Consider the following 24,031-nt stretch of genomic DNA (forward strand, 5'->3'; position numbering starts at 1 on the left):
GAAGGCGAGGTGGACAAGCCAGGCTTTCTCACCCGAGGGACAGAAGATGTCACTCGAGGAGGAAGATGGGGATGAAAAATAAGGGTCCCTTCCAGGACGATGTTTCTCAACCCTACCTAGCACCCTTAAGTCGGGGTGGGCTTCAACTCCCAGAATCCCTTATCCAGACAGGGGATTCTGGGAGTTGAAATCCACCCGTCTTAAAAGTTGCTTCGGTTTCCCATTTCAAACATACGGGCAGTCTTCGACTTACAGCAGTTTGGTTAGTGACCGTTCAAAGCTACAAAGGACCTGAAAAGTATGACTTATGAATTGTTCTGGTTAATTGTCCTCACTGTCAGGAAATTCCTCCTTAAATTCCAGGTTGCTTCTCTCCTTGATTAGTTTCCATCTGTTGCTTCTTGTCCTGCCCTCAGGTGCTTTGGGGGATAGCTCCAAAGGCCCTCAAATATGGGAAGAATGCTCTCATGTCACCCTAGCCCTCCATTTCTTTAAGCTAAACATACCCAATTCCTGCAACCATTCTTGTTATACTGTATTTTAGCCTCCAGTCTCCCAAGTCCTCTTTCTTGCTCTTCTCTGCACTCTTTCCAGAGTCTCAATCTCTTTTTAACATCGTGGCGACCAAAACTGAATGCAGTATTCCAAGTGTGGCCTTACCAAGGCCTTATAAAGTGGTACTAACACTTCACATTATCTTGATCCTATCTCTCGGTTAATGCAGCCTAGGATTGCATTGGCCTTTTAGGCAGCTGCAGCAGACTGTATTTGTGCCCTGCAGTACACACCCGCAACTGTTTGAGCACTTGGCAACCTCATGCTACCTGTCAAGTGCTCAAATAGTTGATCATGTGGCTTCGGGATGCTCCAGCAGTCCTAAATGCGAGGACTGGGTCGTAAGTTATTCTTTTCGACGTAACTCTGAACGGCTGTGAAATGAATGGTTGTAAGTCAAGCCGTATCCAATGAGGGGGAAAGTTCTTCCAAAGGAGGCCTCAAGGACAGCAGCCTGATGATAGTTTGTCTTACATGTAAATTTCTCTTAAGGTCATATAGAGTCTTTAGAATAATTCCAAGGATTTCCAGGGTGTTGAGAAAGGTTAAAAGTTATTGAATTTTTTTCTTTCTATTCCTCTGCTCTCCTTAGAAATCTTATATAAACTTTTGAGAAGCATAATGAAGTAAGCATAATGAAATAAGGATAATAATGTTTAGAAAAAGAAGATGGGCGAAATCTTGTAAGAGGAACAAAGCTTGCAAGCTGCTAGGTGAGGTGGGGTGCGGGAGAACAAAAAAGAATCTACGTTCAATGGACTTAGACTGGAACCACCTTCAATCTTTTTTCTTTTTTATAAAAAAGATGAAATAAAAAGTTTTGGCGGAAATGAATCGCGCTTGAGGGCCTACGTAATCTTTCGGGGGGGCTAGTTACGTGAAGTTGGGGGGGGGGAGACACCACTATAAAAGTGGAAGAATCTTCACTTCTTCTCCTTTCTTTTTTACGAAGATTTAGAGCAGACACTGGATGATCCTAGGCAAAACAACAACAACAACAACAACCACGCCAGCAAGGGACAATCCCGAGTAGGATTCGCAGCTCATGCAGCGTCCGCAGGGGCTCTCTGTTCAAATCCTGCTCTCAGTGGGATGGCAGGGTCCCCATGTCAAACTGGAAATCACCTGGTGACCGGCTGTAAGCTGAGGGCAGATCAGTGGTGGGGTTCAAAAATGTTTACTACCGCTTCTGTGGACGTGGCTTGGTAGGCGTGGCAGGGAAGAATATTGTAAAATCTCCAGTCAGAGGTGGGATTGGCCGGTTCTCCGAACTACTCAAAATTTCCGCTACCGGTTCTCCAGAACTGGTCAGAACCTGCTGAATACCCACCTCTGATGCAGATACCAGCCCAGATCCTGATTCTTTTTTCACCTAAACAATGTTGTGTTTCAATGGTTAGATGGCCTAGGTCTTTGTATCTGAATATAGGTCTTTTTTTAAACATTCATGTATTAGGTGAAATGGTAATATATATCACCATTCCATGTATGATATGCCAAGAAAGAGAAAGAAAGAAAGAAAGAAAGAAAGAAAGAAAGAAAGAAAGAAAGAAAGAAAGAAAGAAAGAAAGAAAGAAAGGAAGGAAGGAAGGAAGGAAGGAAGGAAGGAAGGAAGGAAGAAAGAAAGAAAGAAAGAAAAAGAAAGAAAGAAAAAAAGAAAGAAAGAAAGAAAGAAAGAAAGAAAGAAAGAAAGAAAGAAAGAAAGAAAGAAAGAAGAGGGAGGCAGGAAAGGAAGGAAGGAAGGAAGGAAAGAAGGAAAGAAAGAAAGAAAGAAAGAAAGAAAGAAAAAAGAGGGAGGCAGGAAAGGAAAGAAGGAAGAAAAGAAAGACAGAAAGACAGAAAGAAAGAAAGAAAGAAAGAAAGAAAGAAAGAAAGAAAGAAAGAAAGAAAGAAAGAAAGAAAAAGAAAAAGAGGGAGGCAGGCAGGGAAGGAGGAAAGGAAAGAAGGAAGAAAAGAAAGAAAGAAAAAGAAAAAGAGGGAAGCAGGCAGGGAAGGAGGAAAGGAAAGAAGGAAGGAAAGAAGAGACAAAGAAAGAAAAAGAAAAAGAGGGGGAGGGAAGGAAGGAAAGAAAGAAGAGAGAAAGAAAGAAAAAGAAAGAAGGAAGAAAAGAAAGACAGAAAGAAAGAAAGAAAGAAAGAAAGAAAGAAAGAAAGAAAGAAAGAAAGAAAGAAAGAAAGAAAGAAAGAAAGAAAAAGAAAAAGAGGGAGGCAGGCAGGGAAGGAGGAAAGGAAAGAAGGAAGGAAAGAAGAGACAAAGAAAGAAAAAGAAAAAAGAGGGGGAGGGAAGGAAGGAAAGAAAGAAAGAAGAGAGAAAGAAAGAAAAAGAAAGAAGGAAGAAAGAAAGGAAAGGAGGGATGGGAGAGAGAAAAAAAGAAAGAAAAAAAAGAGAGAGGAAGGCAGGGGAGGGAGGGAAGGAAGGAAGAAGAGAGAGAAAGGAAAGAAAGAAAAAAAGAAAGGGAGGGACGGAAGGGAGAGAGGGAGAGAGAGGGAGAGAGAGAGAGAGAAAGAAAGAAAGAAAGAAAGAAAGAAAGAAAGAAAGAAAGAAAGAAAGAAAGAAAGAAAGAAAGAAAGAAAGTTTCTCAATCTTGACAACTTGAAGGTGAGGAGACTTACAACTTCCCTCCAAAACCAGCAGGGAGTCTTCTTTTCAAATCGGCAGAGCTAAACCAAGTTTTATCCTGTGGGTCACAATCCAGGAAACAATAGGAAGCAAGAAAGGGAGGAGAGGGGAGGATGGAAATGCATAGGATGCCCAAGCATGTCAAGGCCATGATCCTGGGCGAATCCAAAGACAATGGGCTTAAGACACCCCCCCACCCCGGATTTCCTCCAAGAAACCTCGGAGTCAAAGAGGAAGAAATAAAACCTAGACAAAGAAGAGAAACAAGGCTGGTGAACATGAGGCGAGCCCCCCCCGTTCTCCGGCTACGTGCGATGCAAAGGGGTTTTGAGACCCTGATTTCAGACTTTTCCCCTATAATTGGGAAGGCCCCCCCTTTTTTTTTTTCTTTTCAGATTTTTACCCCTCTCGCCTGCAACCTGGCAGCCTCTGGACGCCCTGGACTTCCCAGAATTCCAGCTGGCAGGGGATTCTGGGAGTCTCCAAAATGACCAAAAGGAAAAGTGGTTGGAAGTAAAGTGGAAAGAAAAAAACTTGCTGGGCGTTGTGTAAAATTAACGAGGGTCCAGTCTCGTGGACACAACCAACATCCTGGCACGTAGCCTTAATCAGAGGTGGGTATTCAGCCATTTCTGAGCAGTTCTGGAGAACCAGTAGCAGAAATTTTGAGTAGTTTGGAGAACCGGCCAATCCCGCCTCTGACTGGCCCCACCCCCATCTCTTCTCCGCCTCCCATTGAGTCCCAGCCAATCAGCTGGGTCTTCTTTGGTTGCCCTGCACAGGAGAACAGAGCTAGAGAGCAGGTTAGTCAGGTGGGGAGGGAATGGGGATTTTGCAGTATATCCTTCCCCTGCCACGTCCACCAAACCAAACCCACCAAGCCAAGCCAAGCCACACCCACCAAGCCAAGCCCCACCCACCAAGCCAAGCTACACCCACCAAGCCAAGCCAAGCCACACCCACCAAGCCAAGCCAAGCCACACCCATCAAGCCAAGCCAAGCCACACCCACCAAGCCAAGCCACACCTGCCAAGCCAAGCCAAGCCACACCCACCAAGCCCCACCCACCAAGCCAAGCCACACCCACCAAGCCAAGCCAAGCCACACCCATCAAGCCAAGCCAAGCCACACCCATCAAGCCAAGCCAAGCCACACCCAGCAAGCCAAGCCCAGCCACACCCACCAAGCCAAGCCCCACCCACCAAGCCAAGCCAAGCCACACCCATCAAGCCAAGCCAAGCCACACCCATCAAGCCAAGCCAAGCCACACCCAGCAAGCCAAGCCAAGCCACACCCAGCAAGCCAAGCCAAGCCACACCCACCAAGCCAAGCCAAGCCACACCCACCAAGCCAAGCCAAGCCAAGCCCACAGAACTGGTAGAATCCCACCAATGGCAGTTTTTAGGGTTTATTTAGGCAAATGTGGGGGTGCAAATTAGAGGTGTCCTTGGCTTACAGCAATTCATTTAGTGACTGTTCAAACTTACAATGGCACTGAAAAAAGTGACTTATGACCATTTGTGACACTTACAACTGTTGCAGCATCCCCACAGTCACGAGAGGCCAGGCGAAGAGATGCGTGCCTCTATGTGAGTGATGTTGCGTTGGTCACACCCAGCCAGTCACATGACCACCAAGCCATCTCCACCCAGTCACATGACCATCAAGCCACGCTCACCAAATAAGCCACGCCCACAGAACCGGTTGTTAAAAAATTTGAATCCCACATTTTGTACTCAGAGCCCCATGTACGTGTCAAGCTGTGGTTTTCATTCCAATATGTTCCACGCAGAGGAAAAACACGATGGCCCGGAGCCGTTCAAAGGCTCCCGTCGTTGGGTTTGAGCAGTATCAAAATACAGGATATGGTGGCGAGAGTTTTTTTGTTTTTGTTTAAGGGAAAAGGGGAATGCAGAAAAGGGGAATTCCAGCAAAGGGGGAACGGCCTGGAAGCCGACACCAAAAGCTCCTGAGTCCTTGGGGTCCTTTCTGGAAATGCAAAACAGATTCGGGGGAGCTTTAACTGGGCTCTTTATCTCATGCAGGTAGTCCTCGACTTACAACCGCAAATGAGCCCAATGTTTCTGTTGTGAAGTGAGGCGTTTTTGAAGCGAGTTTTGCCCCATTTTACAACCTTTCTTGACAGAGTTGTTAAGTGAATCACTGCAGGTTTGTTAAGTTAGTAACACAGCGGTTGGGTGAATTACCACAATAGGATAGGAATAGGAATAGAGTAGAACAGAACAGAATAACAGAGTTGGAAGGGACCTTGGAGGTCTTCTAGTCCAACCCCCTGCCCAGGCAAGAAACCCTACACCACTTCAGACAAATGGTTATCCAACATCTTTTTAAAAACTTCCAGTGTTGGAGCATTCACAATTTCTGGAGGCAAGTTGTTCCACTGATTAATTGCACTAACTGTCAGGAAATTTCTCCTTAGTTCCACGTTGCTTCTCTCCTTGATTAGTTTCCACCCATGGATTCTTGTCCTGCCTTCAGGGGCTTTGGAAAATAAGTTGACACCCTGCCCCCTTCTTTGGAGCAGCCCCTCAAATACTGGAAGGCTGCTGTCCTGTCTCCCCTGGTCCTTCTTTTCATTAAACTAGTAGACGTATCCAGTTCCTGCAACCGCTCTTTATATGTTTTAGCCTCCAGTCCCCTAATCCTCTTTGCTGCTTCAAATTTTGAAACCAGATCATAAATCCCTTTTCGAGAGGTCACTGCAACTCCAGAGCAATCTGTTATCAGTTGAGGACCACCTGTAGGACTCAATCAACTTACAACAATACCGTACAACCCTACAACATACTGCTTTACAGGTAGTCCTCAAATTGCAACAGTGACTTTTAGCGACTTTTCACCCTAGTGAAAAAAGTGACTTGGACCATTTTTCAGTTTATGATCATTGCAGCATTCTGAGGTCATGTGATCAAAATTCAGAAGCTTGGCAACTTGTACTTATGACGGTCGCAGCGTCCCGGGATCACATGATCTCCTTTCGCAACTTCTGACAAGCAAAGTCAATGGGGAAACCAGATTCACTTAACAAACGGGTAACTGATTCACTTAACAATTGTAGCAAGAAAGCTCGTAAAATGGGGCAAAATTCCCTTAGCAACTCTTATTTAGCAACGGAAAGGTTGGGCTCAATTGTGGTCATAAGTCAAGGACTGCCTGTATTGAGGGTTGTGCCTGAGTTGCACTTAGTGAAAAGGATTTAACAAATAAAATTCCTTCCGCAATTCATAGCATTCTCATAAACATCCTGTGTGAGGAAGTTAAAACTTTGAAAAGATAAGAAAAGAAACCGATACAACCCAGAAAGATAGAAAGTGAAAAGGCAAAGAGGGAAAGAAAGAGATCAAAGGGAAAGGAAAAAGTACAAGAAAAGAAAAAAGTTGAAGAAAAAAATAGAAAGAAAAATTACAAATGATCGCTTTTCTCTGAAGTGAGTGGAACTTCCTTCAAACTTTTCCTTGGTTGCAGGTGGTCCTCGACTTACAATGGTAATTGAGCCTGGAATTATGATCGCTGTGGCTCAATTTTATGACATTTTGGCTGGGGTGGTTTATTTATTAAATTTTAATGCCAGTTGTTAGGCGTATGCCATAGTTGCTAAGTGAACGCTGTGGTCATTAAGCGAACACATTATTACCTAATGGGCTTTTTCTTTTTCTTTTTGGCTGCAAACCAGAAGTAAATGCCGGTTTCCCACCAATAAAAAGTTATAAATTGTGATCATGGGATAGTGGGACTCTGCAAACAACGGTAAATCTGGGCCAGTTACCAAGCACCCAAAATGTAATGCCACGATCCTGGGAAGGGTCACTGGAACTGTGAACCCAGGTCGAAAGTAGCACTGGTGAGGTCCAGTGTTACTCAGATTGATTGCTAAGCAACTGGTCATAAATTAAGGACTATTTATGCTATCCTCCCTTTTTTCCTTATAACTTTGCAAACCTTCTTGTCTTGCTATTACCTTGTTTTCTAAGCTGTGATGTTCCCGATCCTTCAGATCTTCTGTGTTTTGCATGAAAAGGTTTATTATCAGAGTTTATTACAATTTTAAGAGGAGATCTTGCTCCAGATTGGATGCATGATTTGGGCCATAAATCTCAGCTGCTACTGTCTCAGACAGATTGCCAAGGGGGGGGGGAAAAAATTGGCCGAAACAAAATTATTATGAGAAGTCTGCCCTCTGGTGGTCTTCCCAATGCATAGCAGCCCCTGAAATATCCTGTGTTAGGAATATTAAATATTCCTATTAAATATTATTAAATATTTGACTTACAACCACACTGAGCCCAAAGCCCAGTTGCCTCTTGAAAAAAGCACCTTTGGGACAACCACGACCTGGATGACTGAGAGTCTCCATAGACACCGAGCCCAAAATGTCTGTTGCTAAGTGAGACAGTGGTTAAGTGAATTTTGCCCTGTTCTACGACGTTCCTTGCCATGGTAGTTAAGTGAATCCCTGCAGCTGTTAAATTAGTCACGCGGTCCTTTGACAAATCCGGCTCCCCAATTGACTTTTCTTGTCAGAAGGTCGCAAAAATCACGTGACTCCGAGACGCTGCAACCGTCATAAATATGAGCTGGCTGCCAAACACCTTAATTTTGATAATGTGACCACGAGGGATTCTGCAACAGTTTTGGGGAGTAGGGGATATGGGTGTCATGTGATCACCTTTTGAAGCCTTTCTCAGCAAAATCAATGGGAGCAATTTTGGGGTTTGCTTAACGACCGTGAGTCCCACTTAACAACTGCAGTGATTCGCTTAACATCTATGGCAAAAAAAAAAGAAGAAAAAAGATGAGGTGAAACTCAGATGACCACCATCTTGCTTAACAATGGAAGCTTTATCCCCAGTTATGGAAGGCTACTGGTATTCCCTCTTGGCCTTCCCAGGCACCTGCGGGATTCGGCTCATTCCACGCCCATCTAACTGACCCTGCTGGGGTGTTTTTTTTTTGCATAGGAGTTTGGCTCATGCAGTGCAAGCTGCCTGGGAGTGCCAAGGAAACCACCCAAACCATGAGAAAGCAAAAGTTAGAATATTTCGGTGTGGGATGCGGCAGCGGGAAAAATACAGCATCCTTCGCTGAATCCTCCAGGGAAAGATGGAAGGCAAAGGAGGTCCAGGCAGAAGAAGGAGAATATCGTGGCCCCAGAATCGAAGGGACCAGTTTGGACAAAGCTCAACAGCCCTTTTTCCGTGCTGCTGTTGATCAAAATAGGATCGGCAACATGATCGGCCAACGTCTGATAATGGAAATGTCAGGAGGAGGAGGAGGAGGAGGAGGAGGAGGAGGAGGAGGAGGAGGAGGGAGGAGGAGGAGGGAGGAGGAGGAAGACGACTGTGGGGTCCTTGATATTCTCTGAGTTTGGTGGTTTTCTTGCAGATGTTTCATGACCCAACTAGGGAACATCATCAGTGCTAGGAGGGAGTGGGGTTTCTGGAGAGGAGGAAGAGGAGAAGAATATGAAGAAGAGGAAGAAGAGGAGGAAGAGCAAGAAGAAGAAAAAGAAGGAGAAGGAGGAGAAGGAGAAGAAGGAGGAGGAGGAAGAGGAGGAGGAGGAATGTGGGGTCCTTGATGTACCATCCTTCCAAGGTAGGTCAAATGAGGACCCAGATTGTTGGGGGGCAACAAGCTGACTCTGAAAACCATTTAGGGAAGGCTGTAATAGCACTGTGAAGCGGTATATAAGTGTAACTGCTATTGCTATCCCCTTTTCCAGGCCTTCTTACAAGCCATCAACGGGGAAGTCAGAATTCACTTCAAAACTGTGTGACAAACTTAATTGCAACTATTTGCTTATTGTGGCAAGAAACGGGGAAGTACTCACTTAACAACTGTCTCGCTTAGCAGCAAAAATTTTGGGCTCAACTGTTGGTCATAAGCCAAGGACTACCTGAGTCAGAAAAGTTAGTGGCAGCCAGGGATGAACCACTGCAGCAACTTAACGGCTTCAAGCATTTCGTACACAAATATTTCCCACAATGTTCATGCACAGCTGTGTGTGAATTCTTGGCCAGGTGTGTTCCATGCAAACCTACAGTTTTTAAAAAAAGGGCTTCACTTAACAGAAATCCCACTGGGAGCTGACCTGGCATCTGTAAACGAGGCCTCGTTTTTCTGTGAGGACTTCACACCGCACCGGTTTTCCGTTGCCGCTTCTGTCTGAAAAACATCCAAAGGGCGCCTTTTTTCATAGCCAGGCGCAATTTTCTTTTCTTCCACTGGCCTTTCCAGGACCGTCTTGGTCAAGGGGTCATCTCCAGAACTGACCGCATGTCGGACTGTTGAATCATTCTTCTTCGCGCCCCGACTCGAGGCAGAGTTGGGAGAACTGTTATGACAAACATTGAGTGGATGCTCCGTGTGGGAGGTCAGGAAATTGTCCAGCGGTCTGGGAATGGTGGTTTTCTCGAAGTAGTGACCTGGGAGGACTGTGGAATTTTTCATGGTGCCTTCCTGCCTGAATTCGGCCAGGCTGCAAATTCCAGACAGATGCTTCGAGTGCTTCCTTTTTAAGGAATCCTGTTAAGGGAGACCAAAGTCAACTGATTTTGCAAAGCACCAGAAAGCTGGACAAGAAAGTAACAACGGATGAAAACTAATCAAGGAGAGAAGCAACCTGGAACTTAGGGAGAAATTTATTGAAAGTTAGATTTGGAATTTATTGAAAGTTAGAACAATTAATCAGTGGAACAGTTTCCCTCCAGAAGTTGTGAATGCTCCAACACTGGAAGATTTTAAGAACAGAAGGTTGGGAAGCATTATGTTCACGTAGAAAAAAAACTGCCTAAGAGAGCAATTGGTTGGAGATGCCATAAGGGTAGTGCTTCTTTAAAGCATGTGCTTTTAAAAGGTAGTCCCCCATTACCTTTTGAATATGTGTATGTTTGCTAAATGTAACAAATATGATTAAAAAATATTTTCTTTTATGTATATTGAGAGCATTTGCACCAAGACAAATTCCTTGGTTGTCCAATCACACTTGGCCAATCAAAGAATTCTAATTTATTTGTATTAAAATGTATGACATGCAGAATGTGGTGATTGACATAAAAATAACACATTGAAATACTAAATAGCCAAATAATGAAGGATTATAAGTTGAACAAGCAAATACTGGAAGATTTAATTTAACGTAAATGTTTGTATTATTATTATTAGAATTATATAAGCTTGCTAAATGTAATGATTAATAATATTGTATTTGTATTGAAAGGTATGACACTTAGAATAGGGTGATTGGCATAAAAATGACACATTGAAACACTGAATGACTAAATAATGAAAGATTATAATTTAATAAAAATATGTGTATTATTACTAGAATTATATAAGCTTGTTAAATGAAACAAATATGATTAATTCTATTTTATCTGTATCAAAATGTATGACACTCAGGTGCTACATAGTTCACGCATTGATATTTATATAAAAAAAACTTGGGGGGAAAAAGGTAGTCTTCCACTTAACAATGGTTCATTTAGCGACCAAAGTTCCATGGTTACAGGTAGTCCTTGACTTGCAACAGTTCATTTAGTGACCATTCGAAGTTACAATGGCACTGAGAAAAGTGACTTAGGGCCATTTTTCGCAGGTTACGATAAAAATAGATCATAATAGAATTGGAAGAGATCTTGGAAGTCATCTATGTCAAAGGTCCCCAAACTTGGCAACTTTAAGACTTGTGGACTTCAACTCCCAGAATTCTTCAGCCAGCTTTGCAAACCTACATTTGAATTGGTGGAGGTGGAGTTGCACTGTATGTAAAGGACCACTATAGTGCTACAGAAATGCATGAAAATCTCCTAGAGTGCATATGGGTCAATATAAAAGAGAAAAAGAATGGCCATAGGTGTATATTATAGGCCACCCAATCAAGCAGAAAAAATAGATGTCCTTTTTGCCAGCCAACTAACAAACATATGCAGGAAACACACAACAATAATAATGGGAGACTTCAATTATCCTGATATCAATTGGAAAAGTAATTCTGCACCAAGTGAGAAATCAAATAAGTTCCTAACCAACCTAGCTGACAACTTTGTTGTCCAAAAGGTAGAGGGTGAAACTAGAGGGACAGCCATACTGGATTTAATTCTTACAAACAGAGAAGAAGTGATAGAGGGAGTTGAAACTGCAGGAACCTTGGTTGAGAGTGAACATGTCATACTAGAATTCAACATAACACAAATACAAGCAACAGAACATAATGACACCAGAGGCTTGGATTTTAAAAGAGCTGATTTCAATAAACTCAGAGAGAACTTGGGAAAGATACCATGGATGAAAATCCTAAAGGGGAAAACAACTCAAGAATCTTGGGAAACTCTAAAAAGTATGATCATAGGAGCCCAGACCAGCACAATACCACTGAGAAAGAAAAACAAGATATCCAAGAAGAAACCAGCATGGCTACACAAAGATCTCTCTGGCAAATTGAAAGAAAAAAAGGACAAGTACAAAAAATGGAAAGAAGGACATACAACTAAGGCAGAATATCAGCAGATAGCCAGAATCTGCAAAGACGAAGTCAGGATAGCAAAGGCTCAGAACGAACAAAGACTTGCAACAAAAGTCAAAGATAATAAAAAAAGTTTCTTCCAACATATCAATAACAAGAAAAAAATCAAGGAAACAGTCGGTCCACGAAAGAGACAAGATGGCAAGGAAGTAACAGGCAACAGAGAGAAAGCAGAACTGCTTAACTCATTCTTTGCATCTGTCTTCACGCAAAAAGAAACTATAGCTCAACCCACCAAAAACATAACTATAAAAGACAGACCAGAAATAAAAGCAAAAATAAGCAAAAAAATAGTAAGAGAACACCTGTCTGATCTTGAAAACAAATCACCGGGGCCTGATGGATTACATCCCAGAGTTTTAAAGGAGCTGGCAGAGGTCATCTCATAACCACTGCACCATATCGTTCAAAAATCTTGGAGCACTGGGGAACTACCAGAGGACTGGAAAAGAGCTGATGTGGTTCCCATCTTCAAAAAAGGAAAAAAAAACAGACCCAGGAAACTATAGACCAATCGGCCTAACATCAATACCCGGGAAGATACTGGAAAAGATAATAAAAAAACAGATCTGCCAACATCTAGAAACAAGTAAAGTAATAACTAGCAGTCAGCACGGGTTTGTTAAGAACAGATCATGCCAAACCAATCTTATTTCATTCTTCAACACAGTGACTAAATTAGTAGACCAGCAAAATACTGTGGACATAATATACTTAGACTTCAGCAAGGCATTCGACAAAGTAGACCACAACCTACTTCTTGGTAAGCTAGAAAAAAGTGGAATAGATAGCACCACCACTAGATGGACTCACAACTGGCTGGCAAACCATACTCAACAAGTAGTCCTTAATGGGTCTAAGTCTACATGGAGGGAAGTAAGCAATGGGGTGCCACAAGGTTCCGTCTTAGGCCCAGGACTCTTCAATATCTTCATTAACGACTTAGATGAGGGAATAGAAGAGGAACTTACCAAATTTGCAGGTGATACTAAGCTGGCAGGAATAGCTAACACCCAAGAAGATAGGCTCAAGATCCAGATGGATCTTGACAGACTAGAACACTGGGCCATATCTAATAAAATGAAATTGAATATAGAGAAGAGTAAAGTCCTACACTTAGGCAAGAAAAACCAAAAGTACACATATAGACTGGGTGAAACCAGGCTCAATAGCAGTAACTGTGAGAGGGATCTTGGAGTCTTAGTGGACAACCAGCTAAATATGAGCCAGCAGTGTGCAGCAGCAGCCAAAAAAGCTAATGCAATCCTAAGTTGTATTAACAGAGGGATACAGTCAAGATCAAGGGAGGTACTAATACCACTCTATAAAGCCTTAGTAAGACCACACCTAGAGTACTGCATCCAGTTTTGGTCACCACATTATAAAAAAGGATGTTGAGGGTCTAGAAAAAGTACAGAGAAGAGCAACCAGGATGATTAGGGGACTGGAGGCTAAAACATACAACGAACGGTTGCAGGAACTGGGCTTGGCTAGTCTAGTAAAGAGAAGGACCAGGGGAGACATGATAGCGGTCTTCCAATATTTGAGGGGCTGCCACAGGGAGGAGGAAGGGGTCAAGCTATTTTCTAAAACCATCTGAAGGGCAGACAAGGAATAATGGATGGAAACTGAACAAGGAGAGATTTAACCTGGAAACAAGGAGAAACTTTCTGACAGTGAGAACAATCAACCAATGGAACAGAAGTTGTCCTCGGAAATTGTGGGAGCGCCATCACTTGAGACTTTCAAGAAGATATTGGACTGCCATTTGCCAGAAATGGTGTCTCCCGCTTGGGTGGAGGGGGGTTGGACTAGATGACCTACAAGGTCCCTTCCAACTCTGATTATCTGTATCTGAATTCTGGGACTTGAAGTCCACAAGTCTTAAAGTTGCCAAGTTTGGGGATCCCTGATCTAGGTCATCACCTATACTATTTCTGATAGATGGCTGTTCAGTCTCTTCTTAAAAGCCTCCAGTGTGAATATGTCAGTTCCCAAGTGTCTGAATTTTAATCAGGTACTGCAGTGGTTGTTATGTGGGGAAAAAAATGGCCATGTCACTTCTTTTCACTGCTGTTGCAACTCTGGACAGCCAATCTGAACTACTGTTAAGTCGAGGACTGCTTGCAAAAATAACGTTTTTAAAAATGGGTTCAAGAGGGAGGGGAGAAGGGAGTTACAACAGCAGTGAAACAGGTGCCTTTTGACCAGAAGTGGCAGGTTCTCACCAGTTCTGGAGAACCGGTAGCAGAAATTTTGAGTAGTCTGGACAACCGGCAAATCCCACCTCTGACTGGCCCCACCAACCCCATCTATTCTCTGCCTCCCATCGAGTCCCAGTTGACCGGCTGGGTCTTCTTTGGTTGCCCTGCACAGGAGAACGGAGCTGGAAAGGAGGTTAGTGGGGTGGGGAGGGAAGGGGGATTTTGCAGTATCCTTCCCCTGCCACGCCCACCAAGCCACGCCCACCAAGCCATACCATGCCCACTCAGCCACGCCTACAGAACCGGTATGTAAAAAAAATTGAATCCCACCACGGCTTATGAACATTTTTCACACTTGCAACGAACTGTGGTACGTCAAGGGCTACCTGCAAAATGAAGTTTTTTAAAAGTAGATTTAAGAGGAGGGAGGAGGAGGAGGAGAAGAGGAGGAAGAAAGGAAGAGAAACCCGTTTTAGGAGAAAAGTCAAAACCTCTTGAGATGCGTCCGCGGAAGCAGCTATCCTTCCCTGAGATGGAAGAAAACTAGACTGGACTCTTGGTTCCTCCCTCGAAGTCGTTCTAGTCTCCGTAGACAATTCTCCCAGAATCTGCATCGCATCCAGGAGGCCGCCTAGTTTCTTCTCTCCTTCGGCCTGAGCATCCAACATGGCTCCGCCCTTGCCCTTCTCACCTGGCTTGTGACAATGCCTTCTGGACAGGCAGATTATTCCCTCGCTGATCTCGTGGCTTTAAAACAAACAAACAAAAAAAAAAAAAACAACGACAAAGTTGGAAGGATCAGAGGAGAAAAAAATAATCACGCACCTGGCCAGACACGCATCTTGAGAAAAGCTCAAGGCCGTGAAGGTTCAAGAAAGGTTTCCTTTTAGATAAGGAATGAGTTCGAAATTGTACTGTGTGCTCACTTAGTATAGATAGGGAAGTCAATTCAGCTCAATTTATTGAGGCCCAAACTCGGTACAGATAATAAACAAAGAAAATCTAAGATTTATTTATTTATTTTATTTAACTTATATTGCCGTCTATTCGCCCATGGCGACTCAAGGCGGCTTACACAATGTAAAATCATATTTAAAACAAAAAAATAAAAATAATAAGAACTAACAAAAAGAATGAAATAAGTACAACAGAACAAAATTTGGGAAAAACAAAAACAAAACAGAACAAAAGCAGAAAATCAAAAACCAAACTCCCACCCTCCCACCCCAACGACAGAAGATCGCACGAGCCACCTGATGGGCTCCATCCCTCTCTGGGTTCCCCAGGCCCGCTGGCAAAACCAGGTCTCAAGTGCCTTTCGGAAGAGTATTAGTGAGGGGGCCATTCTAATCTCTGGGGGAATGATGTTCCAGAGAGAGGGAGCCACCACGGAGGAGGCCCTTCTTCTGGGTCCCACCAGGTGTATCTCCCTCAGGGGTGGGACCCACAACATTCCCTGCCTCCTCGCTCTAATGGGTCGGGTGGATGTGACTGGCAAGAGATGTTTCCTCAGATCACCTGGCCCCAAGCCATGAAGGGGGACAACCAGCACCTTGAATTGCACCCGGAAGGCAAATTGGCAGCCAGTGCAGCTCCTGCAGGAGAGGTGACACATGTGCACACCGGGGTCTGCATAAAACCATGTGGGCCGCTGCATTTTGCGCTAACTTGAGCTTCCGGATGCTCTTCAAGGGCAGCCCCATGTAGAGTGCGTTGCAATAATCAATACGGGAAGTGACTGGGGCATGAATGACTGTGAGTAGGGGCCACTGATCCAGGAAAGGGCGTAACTGGTGCACAACCCGCAGTTGCGCAAAGACCCTCCTGGTCACGACCGCCACCTGCTCTTCGGACAGGAGTCGTGAGTCCAGGAGAACCCCCAGATTACGCACAGGGTCTGTTTGGGGTAGTGCCACCCCACCCAAGACTAAAGGTGGTAATTCTCCCTGAACCAACGAACCCCAGACCCAGAGCCACTCGGTCTTGCATGGGTTTTGTTTCAACCGGTTGCTCCCCATCCAGCCCCTAACAGCCTCCAGGCATTGCAAGAGGGAGGACACAGCAACACTTAACTCACCACGGGCCGAGACATCAGCTGAGGATCATCAGCATATTGGTGACACCTCAGTCCATGGGGACGGATGATCTCACTCATATAAATGTTGAACAGGAGCAGAGAGAGTACAGAGCCCCGTGGAACCCCGTAAAGCAGCGGGCGAGGGTTGCATCTCTCCCCTCCTATCAACACTGACTGAGAGCGGCCGCAGAGGAAGGAAGTGAACCAAGACAGCACAAGGCCTCCCACTCCCATCCCCTGAAGCCGTCCCAGGAGAATCCCATGGCCAATGGTATCAAAAGTTGCCGAGAGGTCAAGTAGAGCAAGGATGGATGCACTACCCCCATCCCGCTCCCGCCAGAGATCATCCAAAAGTGCGACCAATGCCGTTTCTGTCCCAAATCCAGGCCTGAATCCTGACTGGTAGCGGTTGAGATAACCCGTTTCATCCAGAAACCTCTGGAGCTGCTGCGCGACCACCTTCTCAACAACCTTCCCATAAAAGGGAAGATTGGAGACAGGTTGGAAATTATCCAACCGGGTGGAGTCCAGCGATGGCTTCTTAAGAAGAGGGCGGACCACAGCCTCCTTAAAGTGCTGGGGGCACCGTCCCCTCCTCTAGAGAAGCATTAATCACCGCCAGAGTCCACCTGCCTGTCACCTCCTGGGAAGCTTTCACAAGTCAGGAGGGACATGGGTCTAAAATACAGGTGCTCGTGCCCTTACTCCCTAGGATCCTGTCGCTCAGGAGAAACAGGGTCAAACCGTTCCCAGATAACAGGGCAAGAACCTGCCTCAGGAGCTTCCACTGGATCAGCAACTATGCCAGCATCTAACTGGGAACAAAGTCGAGCGATTTTGTCTTCCAGAAAATCCGCAAATTCCTCAGTGCGCCCCTTCAGGTGGACCTCAATTTCCTCCTTCCTTAAGAGGAGACAGCTCACCTTAAAGAGGGTCGCTGGGCGATTATCTGCAGATGCAGTTAGAGTGGAGAAGTATTTACACTTCGCCTCACGAATCGCCACAAGGTAGGCCTTAGTAGCAGCTCTTGACCCGTGTTCAATCGAGTCCATCTCCTGTCTTCCGCCAGCGGCGTTCTAGACGTCTCCTCATGCGTTTCATCCCTCTCAGTTCCTCTGTATATCACAGAGGGGCACAGAGAGGTCTACGGGTGAGGAGAGGTCGCAAGGGTGCAATCCTATTCAGAGCCTCGGTCACCTTCCTATTCCAAACAGTGACTAAGAGCTCGGCCGGTCTGCATAATAGATCTGCAGTTATAAACCCCAGTTCCTTCTGAAGCCCATCTGTGTCCATTAGTCGGTGGGGGCGGACCGATCTAATAGGTCCTGCCTCCCTGCGGGGGTGGGGGGTGTTGCAGCTTTTGAGAAACTCATTGCCACTAGACTGTGATCTGACCATGAGAAGGGGACCAAGGACAGGTCTACCAATTCCAGGTCCCATAGACACTGCTCCGACAAGAACACCAAATCGGGAGTGTCACCACTATTACTAGCTAGGTTCTGGATAATCTGGGACAGGCCCATGGAAGTCATGGTTTCTATGAAATCTCGGGCTACCTCCGACCCCGACCTCAGAGAAGGCAGGTTGAAACCCCCCAGAACTATAAGCCTGGGGAATTCCACCGCCAGCCCTGCGGTGAGGTCCAGGGGCCCAGGTAGGGAAGCTGCCACGCAGCAGGGAGGCTGGTATAGCAGCAGCAATCCCACCTGATCCCTTGAGACCAGTCTAAGAAAAAAAGATTAAAATAATTAATTAAAATACACTTGTAAAATAATCTAACATCTAATATGTGAAATTCAGGATATAGACCAGAGCTCTCCAAACTTGGCAACTTTAATACTTGTGGACTTCAACTCCCATAATTCTGTCTTAAAGTTGCCAAGTTTGGGGACCCCTGATATAGACTGTATTGAACTGCAATGTAAACACTAAATCATATTAAATATGACATCTAAAATCACAATGAAGTATCTATTAGGTATTCATGCTGGCTCAGAAATTCTGGGAGTTGAAATCCACAAGTTGTAAAGTTGCCATAGTTGCTGACTCATGGTTTACAGGTAGTTCTTACAACTGTTCGCTTAGTGACCAAAGTGATAATGGTACTGAGGTATGGCCATTTTTCACACTTACAAGTGTTGCTGTATTCCTGCGGTGACATCATCGTGATCCCAGTACTTGGCAACTGGCATGTATGAATGACAGTTGCAGTGTCCCGGTATCATGGGGTCACCTGTTGCGATCTGCTGACAAGCAAAGTTGGTGGGGAAGCCAGATCCACTTAAGAAATAGGTTATTTTTGAGCCGTGGTGGCGCAGTGGTTAGAACACGGTATTGCATGTTAACTCTGCTGACTGCCAGCAGTTCGAACCTGACTGGCTCGAGGCTGATTCAGTCTTCCATCCTTCCGAGGTCGATAAAATAAGACCCTGATTGCTGGGGGCAAGAGGCTGACTCTGTCAACCTCTTAGAGAGGGCTCTTATCAGTTAATTCACTTAACAACTGTGGCAAGAAAATGGAGCAAATCTCATTTAACAACTGTCTCACTTAGCAATAGAAATTGTGGCCAGGAGTTGACAAGTACCTACAAAGGATTTCTAATAGATGTCCCAATTGTTTTATTAAAGGAACTATTTATCAGAAAGATCTGGTTGATTAGGTTCTGCTTGCCAAGCAGAAGTTCAATAGGGAGAACCTCCTCTATAATATTTTGGGCTGAAGCAAACTTCACCTTTAGCTTCTCTACCTGCTTTTAAACATCAAGGTGTGAAGGAACCCACTAGAACTGGGCTGCAACGCTAGACAAGGCCTCAAGGTGGCAGTAAAGAGGCCAAGGAATCATCTTCTGCGTTTGCGCAGACAAGAATCTCTTCGCTTCTCTCACCATGAATAAACCAGAGCGTCCCACGCTCGGCGCTTTCCATTGGCCTAACTGAAGAGGGGCGGGGCAGGAGAGGCCGCCTTTCCCAAGCTAATCTAATTGTACTTACTCTCGCGTTCCGGGGAAGCACCCAGAACCCGGAGGAGAATGCGCATGCTCAGTCGAGGGCTATAAATAGGAAGCGCCTGAAGATGGACGCCCCATTTTGTGCCGCACCCAGGTCGTGGCAAGAGGGAGCCGGGGGGGAGGGGCAAGCGAGGCTGCGTCAGAAAGGGGTGGGGCTGTATCTATTTATGAAGCTATTCCGCCTTTTTACAAGCTTCCGTGGGTGGCTGAAACTCGAGAGGACTTTACTTTCCATTTTTGATATTGTTCGTTTTTAAAGTTAGAACGGGGGGTCGCTTTAAAAGACTTCCTTCTCTCCAAAGCAAAAACAAAACATGCATTTGCACCGTGAACTCGAGACAGAAGTCCCCAGCCCTCAAAACCATGCAAAGCAGCCTACCATTCATAAGCTGGGACAGATAAACTTGGACTCTGGAGTTGTCTTTTCTCTGTTTCCCAAGATGATAGCATTCAGAAGATGGCGTTGTTATCCCCAAAACAACCCTGTGAGGTAGACTAGGCAGAAACAGGTCTTAAAGGCCTCTGTCCTCTTAAGGATGCCTCATTGCTGGAGGTTTTCAGGAAAAGCCTAGAGAAGGGATTGCTTGGAATAATGTGGGGATTCCCTATACAGAACAGGGAAAGGGTTGGACTAGAAGACCTCCCAGGTCTCTTCCAGTCCTATGATGCTATGATCTATTACTGGACCGATACTGATGTTTCTCAGCCTCAGCAAATTTAAATTGTGTGGACTTCAATTCCCAGAATTCCCCAGCCAACAAGACAGACACAGACTTCAGAGAATAATTAGGACTGCAGTTACTATCAAAGTTACTATCAATCTGCCTTCCATTAAAGACCTGTATATTGCATTAGTCGAAAAGAGGGCTGTGAAAATATTTACAGACCCCTCACATCTTGGACATAGACTGTTTCAGCTCCTACACTCAAAATGATGCCGTAGAGCACTGCATACCAGATCAACTAGACACAAGGACAGTTTTTCCCCCGAACGCCATCACTCTGCTAAACAAATAATTCCCTCAACACTGTCCAACTATTTACAAAGTCTGCATTAACTTTTAATCTTCCCATCCTTCCTTTCACCCATCTCCTCTCGCTTATGACTGTATGATTGTAACTTTGTCGCTCGTATCCTTATGATTTATATTGATTGTTTCCTAGTATGATTTGATTGCTCATTGTACCCTATGACTATTATTAAGTATTGTACCTAATGATTCTGGACTCTTGACAAATGTACCTTTTCTTTTATGTACACTGAGAGCATTTGCACCAAGACAAATTCCTTGTGTGTCCAATCACACTTGGCCAATAAAGTTATTTTATTCTATTCTATTCTATTCTATTCTATTCTATTCTATTCTATTCTATTCTATTCTGTTGGCTGGGGAATTCTGGGGGCTTGAAGGCCATGCCTGCTGGCTGGAGAATTCCTGGAGTGGAAGTGCACATATTTTAAACTTATAGAAGTGGAGAAACACATTCACATTAAAGATCAGGCTACAGATCTCAGTTCTGACAGTGTACATAACCATCTGCCCATTGTTCAGACTTAAATCGACAAAGAATGAAGTCATCCAGAGCAATCACTTTTTTATCACAGGCATCTTGTTATATCCCATTTCCCCATTCATTTCCTGTAATTACAGAACACATCTTCTAATCTTAATTTGGCACATATTTTAAGCTTCAGGAATGCCATTTAATGTATATTATTAACCCTGTGGAAATAACGGAAAGGGTTCTGTAGCGCATCTTCTGACATTTTATTAAAAGGCAGAAGGTTCTGGAAATCTGCCTCTAGTTTCTCAGGGGTCGCAGAGAAAAAAAGGGTTTAATATTAACATGCCTGAATACAGGTAGTCTTTGACTTAACAACAGTTCATTTAGTGACCAAAGTTACTAGTGGACCTGAAAAAAAGGGATTTATGGCTGCTTTTTACACTTATGACTGTGGCAGCATTCCCACAGCCATGTGATTTACATTCAGATGCTTGGCAACTGTCTCATATTTATGACGGTTGCAGTGTCCTGGGGTCACATGATCCCCTTTTGCAACCTTCTGAAAGGCAAAGTCAGTGGGGAAGCCTAAGTCACTTAACAACCGTGTTACTAACTTAACAACTGCAGTGATTCACTTAACAACGGTGGCAAGAAAAGTCATAAAAATGAGGCAAAACTCAACAAATACCTAGCAACATAGATTTTGGGCTCAATTGTGGTTGTAAGTCGACTATCTGTATGCCTGCCCTCGGTTGAACGGTCTGGATACAGGAAGGTATTTTTTGTAGCTGACAAAAGAGGAAATGAATCATTTCTGGATCACCTACTTTGGATTAATGCCCTCTCCTTATCTGTAAATAACTGCAACAAACCGTGGACCTTTTGAAATGGGAAAGCTGTATTCTTTAGGCCCTTTAGGGACAGGCAGCAACAGATATGTTTATCTCTTAATCATTTGACAATGGTGTTTTGGGTGAAATAGGTTTGGCCTGTAATTATAATGGTTAATTCATAGCAACCCAGATTGGAAGGGACCTCAGAGATCATTTACTCCAACCCCTGCCAGTGTATGCAATCCTTATATCATCCTGTAAAAATGGCCAGTCTTTTTTTCCTGAAAACCCCCAGTTTCCTGGCCTGCATCTTTTTCAGGGCTCAAGCAACCGTTTTATCATAAGGCAGTGGCAGAGATTGGTAAATTATGAATTTTAACACTATAATATCGGTAGCTCTCCACTTATGACCAGTTGGACAGCAACTGTTCTAAGTTACAATGGATCCAAAAAACATAACGGATTCAAAGTCCTGATGGCCAGCTCCAGAGGTGGGTATTCAGCAGGTTCTGACCCAGTTCTGGAGAACCAGCAGCGGAAATTTTGAGTAGTTTGGAGAACTGGCAAACCTCTGACTGGTCCCGCCAACCCCATCTATTCTCTGCCTCCCATTGAGTCCCAGCTGATCGGCTGGGTCTTCTTTGGTTGCCCTGCACAGGAGAACAGAGCTGGAAAGCAGGTTAGTGGGGTGGGGAGGGAATGGGATTTTGCAGTAACTTTCCCCCAGGAGTGGGGATTGAATGGGGATTTTACAGTAACCATCCCTTGCCCTGCCCACCAAGCCACGCCCACAGTACCGGTAGTAAAAAAAAAAATTGAATACCACCACTGGCTAGCTCCCCTCCCCCACAGTCACATGATCACATTTTGGACACTCAGCATCTGGTTTGCATTTACAGCTGTTTGTGGCATCCCGCAGTCACATCACGACAGCAATTCATGCGCGTTTTTGCCAAAAACTTTACTGGTGTTCCTTGATTTGTTTAATGACCATTCCAAGTTACAATGGCAATGAAACAAGGGACTTATGACCGGTTTTCACACTTACAGCCATTGTTGTAAGTTACAACCCTCAAAACGACACTATAGGGCAGAGGTCTTCAAACTTGGCAGCTTTAAGACTTGTGGACTTCAACTCCCATAATTCTTCCTCCAGTCATGTTAGCTCAGGAATTCTGGGAGTTGAAGTCGCAAGTCTTAAACTTGCCAAGTTTGAAGACCCTTGATATAGGGCACTGCACACCAGAACAACTAGACAATAAGGACAGTTTTCTCTTGAATGCTAACAATTTCCTCAACATTCAAATTATTTACTAAGACTGTATTGCTATTATTCTTCTCATCCTTCTCATTAGCTATCTCTTCCACATATGACTATAACCGTGTCGCTTGTATTTTACAATTTATATTGTTTTGTTTTCCTAGTATGTTTTGAATGTGTATTAGTAACCTATGTATGATTTGATTGCTTACTAGTAATCTATGACTATCACTAAGTGTTGTATTATGATTATTGATGAATGTATTTTATTTTTTCTTTATGGAGCTTATGCATCAAGACAAATTTCCTTGTGTGTCCAATCACACTTGGCCAATAAAGAATTCTATTCTATTCTATTCTATTCTATTCTATTCTATTCTATTCTATTCTATTCTATTCTATTCTATTCTATTCTATTCTATTCCATTCCATTCCATTCCATTCCATTCCATTCCATTCCATTCTCTATTCTATTCTATTCTATTCTATTCTATTCTATTCTATTGTGTTATTCCCATGGTTATGTGATCAAAATTCAGATGTTTGGCAACTGGCATGTACTTATGACGGTTGCAGTGTCCCAAGGTCACGTGATCCTCTTTTGCGACCTTCTGACAAGCAAAGTCAATGGGGAAGCTAGATTCACTTAACAACTAACTTAACCACAACAGTGCTTCATTTAACAACTATGAAAGGAGGAACAAAAAATGGGGCAAAACTCAGTTTGACAACCATCTCACTTAGCAAAAATACATTTTGGGTTTAATTGTGGTTGTAAGCCGAGGACCAACTGTACTTCCAGTTTCCAGCAAAAAAACCAGCCATTGCAGACAGCGTATTTGCTTTACGACAGCAGTGTTTGCTTAATGACCACTGTCAAAAAGGTCATAAAATAGACCATAATCATATGGTGACTACTTAAGGATCACCGTGACTTACCACAGTAATTTCGGGCTCACTTGCAGTCGTAAGTCAAGGACTTCCTGTATGCAGCAATGACTGCCATCTAAAGATTTAGGGTCAAATGCTAAAAGTTATACCTGGGAGTCCCTTTTTTAGTTTTCTCAGCTGCTGTTTGCCTTCGAGCGGCTTCTCCAGAGAGGGAATTCTTAGGAGGAAAGCTCTCCGAACTTCTTGTGGGACAGGCTTTCTTTTCCAGAAATGAGGAATTTCCCAGGAAGGTTTGGTTACTCTGGAGCTCCAGAAAGTAGCTCGCCATGATTTCCAGGATGGTTTTTAAAGGAGTCTCTTTGGCCTGCAGTAGAAAAAGTTAAGATAAATGGGCCATTAGAATTAGGCTGACTCAGTTTTACTGTTTGCAAAAGACAAAAGAGTTGATTCCCAGCCTGCATATTCTAGGTTCAAGTCTCCCGCCTTTTGTGATATTTTAAACAATATAATGTACTATTAAATTAGAGCAGTGCAT

At 44.0% G+C, this 24,031-nt stretch overlaps 1 protein-coding gene across 5 annotated transcripts in view; it reads right to left on the reverse strand.

Annotated features, from left to right (window-relative positions):
* MINDY4 (MINDY lysine 48 deubiquitinase 4) overlaps positions 1-24,031 on the reverse strand; it is an 82,510-nt gene that overhangs the window by 55,511 nt on the left and 2,968 nt on the right. The window contains exons 3-6 of one of the 5 annotated variants that reach the window (XM_087946963.1): positions 23,646-23,860; positions 14,412-14,667; positions 9,466-9,717; positions 9,284-9,357 (exon numbers count right to left, since the gene is read on the reverse strand). In XM_087946963.1, coding sequence (XP_087803089.1) covers positions 9,284-9,357; positions 9,466-9,717; positions 14,412-14,667; positions 23,646-23,860 — 797 coding nt within the window. Of the gene's footprint in view, positions 1-9,283; positions 9,718-14,273; positions 14,668-17,029; positions 17,113-23,645; positions 23,861-24,031 lie in introns of those variants that run through there. The other 4 variants (XM_087946964.1, XM_087946962.1, XM_087946961.1 and 1 more) reach the window with 4 other exon arrangements.

This window comes from Notechis scutatus, chromosome Z (genome assembly GCF_049901735.1).
Source record: "Notechis scutatus isolate UNSWTSFEM ecotype Mainland chromosome Z, rNotScu1.2, whole genome shotgun sequence".
NCBI lineage: Eukaryota > Metazoa > Chordata > Lepidosauria > Squamata > Elapidae > Notechis > Notechis scutatus.